General features: G+C 52.0%; 2 protein-coding genes across 2 annotated transcripts; one reads left to right on the forward strand and one right to left on the reverse strand.

Annotated features, from left to right (window-relative positions):
• The first annotated feature begins 589 nt into the window (after positions 1–589).
• Positions 590–1,497, forward strand: ERAS (ES cell expressed Ras). The gene has a single exon (XM_045996126.1). It carries the CDS (start codon positions 621–623, stop codon positions 1,320–1,322), a length of 702 nt encoding a protein of 233 aa, XP_045852082.1. The 5' UTR covers positions 590–620; the 3' UTR covers positions 1,323–1,497.
• An 859-nt stretch (positions 1,498–2,356) lies between these two features.
• On the reverse strand, positions 2,357–8,007 carry PCSK1N (proprotein convertase subtilisin/kexin type 1 inhibitor). The gene is made up of 3 exons (XM_045994572.1): positions 7,790–8,007; positions 3,039–3,505; positions 2,357–2,721 (listed from the first exon to the last, which is right to left on the reverse strand). Exons 1-3 carry the CDS (start codon positions 7,901–7,903, stop codon positions 2,526–2,528), a joined length of 777 nt encoding a protein of 258 aa, XP_045850528.1. The 5' UTR covers positions 7,904–8,007; the 3' UTR covers positions 2,357–2,525.
• Between the last annotated feature and the right edge of the window lie 3,430 nt (positions 8,008–11,437).

Genomic DNA, 11,437 nt, shown 5'->3' on the forward strand with positions numbered 1-11,437 from the left:
AACCGACCTCATAATTTGCCCATTTATTTCATTTATTGTCTCCACCTTTTGGAATACAAACTCCCTGGGGACAGGAATGTCGCTCGGCAGATAATATGTGACCCACACGGTGCCGGGCTTGGGGATCAACAGTGATATGATCGGAAACCAAAATCAAAACTGGCCCAAATCCCCACCGGCCTATGCCCAAGGGGGAGGGGCTGCTAATGGGCAGGAGCTTTCTTTTCCGGGTGAAGAAAATTTTCTTAGATTACGGTGATGGTTGCACAACAGTGTGAATATACTAAAAAAAATTTTGAATCGTGCACTTTAACTAGATTAACTGTGGTATAGAAATTACAACTAGATAAAGGGGCTCTTAAAACCTGCGCCTTCACATAGAGGGAATGAGACGGACAGAGATTAAGCAACATAAATAAGGTATACGGCCTACTAGAAGGTGATTTGCACACACCTAGGCACTTAGTAAATGTTGATTCCATGACACCAGCTGACCCCTTGCCCCCGAATGGTCTTGCCTAACCTCCCGCTCCCCCATCCCCGCCTCTCCCCCTTGTCTTTTCTCTTTCCTTCACAGGGCCTGCTGTCCGTATCCCTTTCCTGAGCTGCCCACCGGAGGAATGGCGCTGCCGAGAAACCCTAACATGTTTGATCTGGGCCTGGGCACATGGAACCTCAACTCTCAGGAGGAGAGCCAGAGGGCTCGAGCACCCTCCAAAAGTGTCGGCAAGCAGCTGCCCGAGTACAAGGCGGTTGTGGTGGGCGCGAGTGGTGTGGGCAAGAGCGCTCTCACCATCCAGTTGAACCACCAGTGCTTTGTGGAAGACCACGACCCCACGATCCAGGATTCCTACTGGAAGGAGGTAGCCCTGGGCCACGGGGGCTGCATTCTGAACGTGCTGGACACAGCAGGGCAGGCCACTCACAGGGCCCTGCGTGACCAGTGCGTGGCCATTGGGGATGGCGTGCTGGGGGTCTTTGCCCTGGATGACCCCTCGTCTCTAGCCCAGCTGCAGCAGATGCGAGCCACCTGGGGCCCTCACCGCACCCAGCCTCTCGTCCTTGTGGGCAACAAGTGTGACCTTGTGAGCAGCCCTGGAGATGCTCGGGCCGCTGCGACAGCCCTTGCGAAGAGCTGGGGGGCCCCCTTCGTGGAGACCTCAGCCAAGACACGGCAAGGCGTAGAGGAAGCCTTTACCCTGCTCATCCAGGAGATCCAAAAGGTCCGGGAGGCCATGGCAAAGGAGGCCATGGCAGGGCCCAGTGGGGATAAGGCCCGGCACCAGAAGGCCATGTGCCGCTGCGGCTGTTCTGTGGCCTGAAGATCTCGGTCAGGACGAGTGACCTGCCCCCAGGTGAGGGGGGTGGTTCCTAGACAGGAGACCCGCCCCCTTCCCCCACCCCCAGCACCTAGCTGTGTGGGACACTGTTGGTGTACTGTGGATAGATGAGTCCTCTGTCGGGGAGATTTTCATTTGGTGATGGGCATTTGGTAACGTGCAGCATCATATTGGCTACTGGCTAGCGGAGATTGTGAGCCAAATTAAATAAATGGTGTTCTCAGGTTTCAAAGCTGCCTCTGTGCCAAGTGTTACGTGGGTGCGAGTGAAACTGGGGAGACTGTTCCTTGAATGGTGAAAATGCTTTCATTCAAGAAATGCTGGGGGGAGCCCACTGTGCGCCAGGCCCTGCTTTGGGTGCAAAAGATGTAGAGGCCAGCAAGGCACTTAGAAATCCCTGCCCTCGTACATAGAACCTAAGACTGTAAAAGCGAGTGTAGGAATAAAGAGTGACAGGGAGGTCAAGGAAAGCCTTACTGAGTGTGTGACATTTGTCCTATTTCCCTGCCTTGACAAATACGTTTTCTTCATGACCTGGAGTCCCAGGTTTGAATTTCTCAGAGGCAGAGTCCCCCTGGGGGGTGGGGGGGGGTTGGTTACTGACCCCTGGCCTGCAGTCCACTCCTTCTCTTTCCCCTGGTAGCCTTTCCCCCAGAGCAGGAAGGCTCGTGGGTGCCTGTGGACACCTCGGCCAGCCAGCACAGCCCAAACTGCTCATGCCTCACAGCCGTCCCTTGGTCCTCAGGATGGGCCCCAGGAAAATGCTACTTGCTGCAGGCCCTGAAAGTGTCCTCAGAGCCTTGTGGAGTGGGGCCCAGGATCTGGGTAGTTACTGCCATTGTCTTTATGGATGCCTCCCCCAGGAAAAGAGGCAGAGAGTGGGGGAGGGGGACTCTAAAGCCTCCACTACTGGGGCAGGGGCCCCTCTGCCTTTGTCTGAGGGGACCACCACCACTCATCCCACCGGCCCCCACCCCCACCCCTAGCCAGAAACTGCCACTCTGCACAAGCACATAGCTGCTTCAGATCACATTTATTGTGGGGCCAAAGGCGGGGATCTTGGGGTTCAAGGGCAGCAACTGCAGCCGACGGGGGTAAGCCGCTCTCAGTGTACCGACCGGGAGCAGTCGGGGTGTTGGGGTGGGGTGGTCCTGGGCCTGAGGGGGCTCAGGATCTGGGCGGTGCTCAGGGGGGCAGAAGGCGGCGCACAGGCGCCTGGGGTGAGGGCGTCTCCAGGCGCTTCACTCGCAGCAGGGCCCCCAGCACGCCCTCAGGGGGCACCTCTGGGCCCAGATCCTGGTCCGCAGCACGGCGGAGGCGGCGCGGGGCAGCCACAGCCTCGGGATCCGGGCTCCCCGCGAGGATCCGCCCCAACAAGTACCTGCAGAAGAGCCGGGAGGAAGGCGATGAGCGTGTATCCGCGCATCAACGTCTCTGCCCTAGGACCTAGACGGCCCAGCAACTCCATACTGCCTGGGGACCAGGCCCAGAAACCGGGCATCGGAGCGCCCCTCCCCGGGACCGACAGTGCCGCTCCCCACTCTCCCCAGCCAAACACCTCGGACCCTACACCTTGGCAGGAGGTTCTCACTCCTTCCTAGGATCCCAGGGCCTAAGTGTCGGCGCCACGCTGTGAGACAGGCCCCGGCCGCCCCCGAGATGCAGGTGTCGCCCCCTGCCCACCCTTTGCCAGGGTACCTCAGCAGCTCTGGGTCCACGTCAGGTGTCTCGTCGCCCGCGTCCTCGGCCTCTGGGCCGGTGGGGCCGTCGTCGTAGACAGGGGGCCGGGGTCTGAGCGCAGCGGCAGGGGCCGGGACGAGCTGGGCTGCGAGGGCGGCAGGGTCCAGGCGGGCGCGGAGCAGGGCGCGGGCCAGCTGTGCGGCGGGCGCGTCGGGGTCGTCCTCCAGGCCCAGCGCGGGGTCGTGAGTGCGGGGGGAGCTCCAGGCGCGCAGCAGCTGCGCCAGGACTCGCGCCTGCTGATCCTCGGCCTCCTGCGCCTCCGCCCGCGCCCGCTCCTGCCTTTCGGCCTCCAGCAGGTGCGCCAGCGCCCGCGCCAGCTCCTGCACGGCCCCCGCCGCCTCGCCCCGGGGCGCTGCTCGCCGGAAGCGGCGGGGAGCGCCAGCCTCAGCCATGGGCGACGCGGCTGCGCCCAGGCCGCGGGGGTCCTGCCGGAAGACGTGGGGGGGGGAGATGTCAGCATCTGTCAGGCCAGGGACCCCCGCCGCCACCCAGGGGAGCCCTGTGGACCTCAAACATCCCCAGATGCCGCCCAAGGCACCGTGGCCCCTCAAATATACCCAGACACTCCTAAGGCCACTGAAGACTCCCAAATATGTCCAGGCACACTGAAGACCACCAAAGACCGCTGGTTCCCCAACCCCTCAATGATCTTCCAGTGATTCAGGATTTGCCCCAGAGCTGCTGGAGAACAGGTGTCTTTATAGGAGGGGTGATGGTGTTTATGACAGCCATAGATTTTTCTATATTGATGTCGTGGACTTTAAGAACCATATTTGCATTTTATAGGTTCTTATTGTTCATTGCTTTTGCCCAAAGGGTAGCAGACTGTTCTGCACCTTGCATTTGGGAATCTGTTTGGATCAGTACTTTCAGTTCATCTTTTCTCTCTCCCTTTTCTTTCTCCTCCCTCCCTCCCTCTCCATCTCTCTCCCTCTCCCTCTGTTTTCATTTCTTTCCTCGGCATTGAATCCCTTTTGTATGGATGCCCACATTTTATTTAACCAGTCTTTGACTAATGGACATTTCCAATCTTCTGTTATTACTTTTTTTTTAAAAAAGATTTTGTTTTTTAAGCAATCTTTACACCCCATGTGGGGCTGGAACTCACAACCCCATCAAGAACCTGGTGCTCCACTGACTGAGCCAGCAAGGCACTCCCCCCAACACCCGCCACCAATCTTTTGCTATTCTTGTAATGTTGGGATGAGTAACCTTGTTCATATATTATTTGGTATGTGTGTAAATCTTTCTGTAGAATAAGTTACCCAATGATTAATTTTCAATCCAGACAGTTTTAAGGAATTTCAAAGAGTTTAAGAAATAAAAACCAGTATCAAAAGTATGAGTAAGGAACAAAAAAACCCACAAAAATGACGATGAAGATTTGAAAAAGAAACATCTAGAAATATATATTTTTTAATTTTTACTTATCTATTTGAGAGATAGAGTGAGAGAGAACGTGAGAGGGGAGAAGGTCAGAGGGAGAAGCAGACTCCTCATGGAGCTGGGAGCCCAATGGGGGACTTGATCCTAGGACTCTGGAATCATGACCTGAGCCGAAGGCAGTCACCCAACCAACTGAACCACCCAGGCGCCCTAGAAATAAGTTTTAAGTGAAATTCAAAATGAAGGAGGCAAGGGGCACCTGGCTGGCTCAGTGGGTGGAGCCTGTGACTCTTGATTTCTGGGTTGTGCCATTGAGCCCTACGCTGGGTGTAGAGAGGACTTAAAAGTGAAATCTTCAAAAAAAAAAAAATTAAATGGGCCAGTTAGACAGCAGATTCAGTCCAGCAGAAGGAAGTAATAGGATTGAACAGAACTTAAGAACAGATGCACAGATATTGACAATTGCTACATGGCAGAAGGGATACTCAGAGCAGTGGGGACAGGACTAGCTCCTTCAAAAACCCATGCAGGGGGGTGCCTGGGTGGCTCAGATGGTTAACCATCTGCCTTCGGCTCAGGTCAGCCAAGCCCCACATCGGGCTCCCTGCTCTGCGGGAAGCCTGCTTTCCCTCTCCCACTCCCTATGCTTGTGTTCCCTGTCCCTGCTCTTGCTGTCTCTCTCTCTGTCAAATAAATAAATTAAAATCTTTAAAAAAAAAAAAACAAAACAACATGCAGGAACAACAAATAACCTAAATGTGGGAGCAATGAAAAGGAAAAGATGAACAGGGACACCTGGATGGCTCAGTCAGCTCAGGTCATGATCCCAGGTCCTGGGATCAAGTCCCACATCATTGCATCATCCGGTTCCTCGTTCAGTGAGGAGCCTGCTTCTCCCTCTGCCTGACGCTCCCCCTGCTTGCGCTCTCTCTCTCTGACAGATAAATAAAATCTTTTAAAAAAAAGAGAAGATGAATAAATCTGACTACATTAAAATGAAGAATTTCTTTTTATCCCAAGACACCATAAAAGAATGAACAGTCAAACCAGAGTGGGAGAAGATGTCTGCAACACAAATAGTCAATAAAGGACTAGTATCCAATATACCAAAAAATGCTGTAAAAGCGAAGAGAAAAACAAGCTAATATAAAAACAAGGAGGGGTGCCTGGCTGGCTCTGTCAGAAGAGCTCGCGACTCTTGATCTCGGGGTTGTGAGTTCGAGCCCCACCCACGTGGGGTGTAGAGATTACTTGTATAAAGAATGAAAACTAGATTTTTAAAATAGGGAAAATTGATGTCCAAGTATTTCACAAAAAAGGAAACAAAACGAGTAACTAAATAACATGGAAAACAGTGAGCCTCATTAGCAATCAGGAAAATGCAAATTTAAGTGCCAGTGAGATACTAAGCATTGTACATCCCAAAGAACTCAAACCGCCTAGTGATGCCCAATGCTGACATGGCTGTGGGAAAAACAGAAACTCTCATATATTGCTGATGGGAATTCAATTGCCAAAGTAACTTTGAAAAACAGTTCAGCAATGTCTAAAAAGCTACACAAATCCTATGACCCACTCTTGGGTGTGCTACAACCCAGGGTAGCTTTTGTACATATACTACTGGACCCAGGTTCATGAAAAATCATATCGGGCATTGTTGTGATAGCGCTGAAGTGGACAGAGCCGGGGGGGCGGGGGGAAGCCCAGAAGCCGCCCAAATGTCTACAGACATATTGAGAACACATGTGTGAATCATGATATACTCAGACACTGATGATATCCTCAGAAAATGAAATATTAGGCAGCAATAAAAATAAATGAATTACGGCCATGCACTTCAATGTGCAAATGTGCATGGTGGATGCATCTCACAGGCAATGCAGAGCCAAAAAGAAAAAAAAAAAAAACAAGAAAAAAAAAAACACCCAAGAAACAAGTTAACGGATTCCACTGTAGGCTGAGACTACCAGATGCCCCAATGACTTCCTAGTGACCCCTAGTGACTAAAAGGAGCCTGATGCCTGGTATGATTCCATTTCTATGAAGAAAGGCTAAACAACATATTGTTTAGACCTACACACATATGTGATAAGCTACAAACAAAAGTAAGGAATCAATGAACAGAAAATACAAGATAACGGTTAGGGAGCAAGTGGGTTGTTGTGCACAGGGGGCCCCCAGGGGCTTCTATCAGTCATGCTCAATTTCTTAACCTGAGTGTTGGGTACACACAGGGGTTATTTTATCATTATTCCTTACATCATACATGTATGTTAACCATATTATGTCATATGTAAAGTATTTAATAATTTTTTAAGTCCCCCATCCTTGACGAGTTGAAGGAGGATGTGCTCCAAGTGCCCTAGGCGCCCACCACCCCTCAGGCCCTGGAGAATCACACACTCACCAACAATCACAGCCTCCCATGGGCTCACACTCCCATGGGCTAGCAAGCCTTGAGATGTCACACGTGCAACCTGACATTGCCACAGCCACACAAGAGGAACTGCACACATTCACAGATGTGGCTGTCCATGTGGTCACAATGGCCAAGCTACCCAGATGCAAGGACACACATCACCCTTAAAGACACAATGCAGCCCGGAGACATCATGGCTCCTCTCCCCACAATGACACAGCTCCATAAAGGGACAGGCAGAAACAGCCTCCTGAACAGCCATACAAAATCCTAGTCGCTTGGTCCAACAGAACCAAAATGGGATGTGCACATGGGGCGGCAAAGACCACTCCCATCTAAAGAACGAAATCACACACACACAGACACACACACACAGACACGCCCATAGGTTAGCCACCCCCATAGGATTTACAGTGTCCCTGAGACAAGTCAAACGCAGGAAGACCCCCAGAATCACCCTCACTGCACACCCAGACCCACAACGGCGCCCCTGCAGGGACGCTCGGAAACCTGACCTCAAAGGATACGCACTTACAGAAACAGCACATTCTCACGCCCCAGTCAGCGCATCTCACACACAGTGACCGGTGCGGACAACCCCTTCTTCATGCGCGCTCGTCCCATGGACAGCGCCACAAGAGACCTGCGGGGCGAGGCCCGGCCCGCGCCAGGTGCCAAGGGTGGGCAGGGCGTGGCTGCCAGCGGAGCCCCACACACCCGGAGGCCGAGTCCTGCATGGCCTGGGCGCGGACGGGCGGAGGCCCCCGGACTCCCCTGGCCGATCTCCCCGCACGTCCGGGAGCAGGCGGGGGCCCGCGAGGACGAGGGGCTAGCAGCCGAGCACAGACCCTCGCCCACAGCCTCCTCCCGCCCACCCCCACCCGGTGCCCGACTGGTGTCGCACCTTTACCGGCCGCGCGCAGAACGCTGGGGGCGGCCGTAGTAAGGCCAACAGCAGCAGCACCAAAAGGCCGACGCCCCCGGCCCGCGGCCCGCCGAGCAGCGGCGACCACGCCATGCTGCCCCAGCGAGCCGGGCTCCGGACGGGCGGACTGGCGGGCAAATGCGCAGCGCTGGGGCGAGCGGGCAAGGCTGCGGTGCTCTGCGGCTGCGCGCGCGAGGGAACCCGGTCCTCCCGCTGCCCAACCCCCCACTCCCCTCACCCCACCCCTCCGCCGTCTCCGGCCACTCTACGCAGGCGCAGCCCGGGAGCTCCAGCAGCCCCTCCATCCTGCCCATCGCCATGGAGATGCCCAAGGGGCAAGGTGGTAAACTGGAGCCTTCGATGGCGGTTGCCATGGCAGTCGGAGGGCAGTTACCGGGGCAACAGACCTTGCTGTCCCTTAGCAGACAGGCAGGCAAAATTGACTCAGTGGAGTGGAATGGGGATCTGGTCCCCACCTCTCCCTCCCTGGGGAGGAGACATATGACTTTGTTCACTGGATAAACAGTTCCTCGCTGTTATGGGTGAGGATCGATACATAGCCATACATTGTTCCAGAAAAGGGTCTCAAGCCACTTAAAATGACACATCCAAGGAAACAAAACTTTGGTAAAATTTGAGTAGCCATTGGGCAAAAAAATGTTGGGGAGGGAATGTTAGTGGCTATTTCTGGGTGGGGAGATAGATAATGGTTTGTCACTCTCTCCTTTACCCTTCTCTCTGTTGTCTGAAAAAAATGTAATGAATATGCATCGCTATTATAATCAGATAAACATAAAGATATTTTCATTTAGGAATTAAAACAAAGTATGGGGGCGCCTGGGTGGCTCAGTTAAGCATCTGCCTTTGGCTCAGGTCATGATCTCAGGGTCCTGGGATAGAGCCCCAAATTGGGTTCCCTGCTCAACAGGGAGTCTGCTTCTCCCTCTCCCTCTGTGCTCACTCTCTCTCTCCGTCTCTCACTCTCACTCTCTCTCAAATAAATAAATAAATCTTTAAAAAATAAAAAACAAAGTATGGTAACATGGCACAAATTCAAAGTGAAGAAAGACACCTTGATGCTGCTATGAGTATATCTAATCCATTGATTCTGTCTCCATCTCTTCCGTATTACAAACAACTTTACAAGGAAAATCATTACACATATTCCTTTATGGTCCTGAAGATGATGTTCCCAGTGATGGGGTGATGAACACATGTTTAAGGTGATTCCCATGATGCTTGTCTCCTGGTGTCCACAATCTTGTGTAATCCCCTCCCTTTTGAAAGTGTGCATGACCAAAGGTGACCAGATATATGTGATAACATGTACACAATTACATCAGAAATGAAGTTGGTGGGGTGCCTGGATGGCTCAGACGGTTAAGCATCTGCCTTCAGCTCAGGTCATCATCCGAGGGCCCTGGGATTGAGCCCCTCCTCGGGCTCCCTGCTCCTCGGGGAGCCCACTTCTCCCTTTCCCTCTGCCTCCTGCTCCCCCTGCTTGTGTGCTCTCTCTCTCTCTGTGTCAAATAAACAAAATCTTAAAAAAAAGAGAGAGAAATGAGGTTGGAACTGTTATGGGTGGGAGAGTCTGTGTTGGGTGAATGGAGGTGTTGGTTCTTGGATTCCCCATGAAAGATTTACATGAGGATCCACAGTCAAAGGCAGCCAGAAGGAAGGTAGCAAACAGGAAGCAGTTTATTAAGGACAATGCACACGCAAGAATGGAGAGTGGGCAGGCCCCGAGGTGGCAACTGCACCAGGTTAGGGATGTCTTTTCTTTTTATGGTTGTATAGGTTATGGGTCACAGCAGGGTGGTCTCTGACTGGGTTGTTTTCAATCATCTAAGGGGAGGGGAGCTTTTGGCCCTACAAGGTTCTTACTGGAAGGGTTATGGCCATTTTTCCCCCAGTGGGGGGGCATTAAAACTGGGCACAGACTGGTGGCTGGACCCCAGGCCAGGCTGGGGGTGTACTATATAATGTAAATATACTATAATGAAGCTCTAGGTTACCCTAGCCTCAGGCGGAGAGAAAGAGAGGTAGCCTCTAGGAACAAAAGGTGGTCCCAGCGGACAGCCAGCAAGAAATCAAAGCCCTCAGTCCTTCACCTGCAAGGAACTGAATTCTTTTTTTAAAAAAGATTTTATTTATTTATTTGACAGAGGAGACACAGCGAGAGAAGGAGCACAAGCGGGGGGAGTGGGAGAGGGAGAAGCCGGCAAGCTCCCCACTGAGCAGGGAGCCCAATGCGGGGCTCGATCCCAGGACCCCAGGGTCATGACCAGAGCCAAAAGCAGATGCCCAATGACTGAGCCACCCTGGCGCCCCAAGGAACTGAATTCTGCCAATAGCCAGAGTGAACTTGGATCCTTCTCCAGTCAGGCCTCATATGAGACTGCAGCCCTTGTCAGCACCTTCATTTCAGCTTCATGAAGCCTGAAGCAGAGATCCCAGTTAAGCCACGTCCTGACTTCTGACCCACAGAAACTGTGAGTTAATGTTGTTGTGTGTTGTTTTAAGCTGAGAAGTCACATATCATCAACAAACTGGGAACAGAAGAGAACACCTTCAACCTGATGAAGGACAAAAGCCCACGGCTAACATCATACTTAACAGTGGATCAGGATCAAGACAAGGATGTTCCAGGGGCACTTGGCTGGTTCAGTCAGTACAGCATATGACTCTTGATCTTGGGGTGGTGAGTTCAAGCCCCATATTAGGTGTAGAGCTTACTTAAAAAAAAAAAAAAAAGATAACGATGTTTCCTCTCGCTTTTATTTGACATTCTAGCCAGGACACTTGGGCAAGAAGAAAAAAGCATCCACGGTGGAAAGGCAGAAATGAAATCATTTCCAGGGTGCCTGGGTGGCTCAGGGGGTTAAGGTCTCTGCCTTCAGGTCAGGTCGTGATCCCAGGGTAGCTGGGATCGAGCGCCCCGTCGGGCTCTCTGCTCAGCAGGGAGCCTGTTCCCTCCTCCGCTCTCTGCCTGCTTCTCTGCCTACTTGTGATCTCTGTCTATCAAATAAATAAATAAAATCTTAAAAAAAAAGAAATGAAATCATTTCCATTTGCAAATGACGTGACCTTATACATGGATAATCTTAAGGAATCTACAACAAAAACATTAGAGTTAATAGATGCGACCAGTAAGGTTGCAGGATATAAGATCAATATTAGAAAACTCAATGGTATGTCTATACATGAGCTATGAACCATCCAAAATGAAAGAAAACAATTCCATTTGCAGTACCATCAAAAAGAATAAAAACACTTAGAAACAAATTTAACAAAATAAGGGCAAGACTGTAGCCTGGAAACCACGAAAACCATCTAACACCAGCCCAAATCCCATAATCACTTTCTTCCAACACCCCTCTTTTAGATACTCCATGGTTCCCCACGGCATGTGGTGTCCCTCGTTGCAGCAAGCTAATAAACCCGGTTTGATTTGACTGCAGCTGTGTTCCTGATGGTCTTTGACTAATGGGCTAATGCCCATTACACAAATGGAGAAGGTTTTGCTGAGATTGGGCAGAAATCCTCACTGCCCTACTCTGTTCTGAGACCTTCAACTCAGTTAGAGCGCACATATCTGAAAACCCTTGTGTCTCCAGCTAATTGAGT

This window comes from Meles meles, chromosome X (assembly GCF_922984935.1).
Source record: "Meles meles chromosome X, mMelMel3.1 paternal haplotype, whole genome shotgun sequence".
NCBI lineage: Eukaryota > Metazoa > Chordata > Mammalia > Carnivora > Mustelidae > Meles > Meles meles.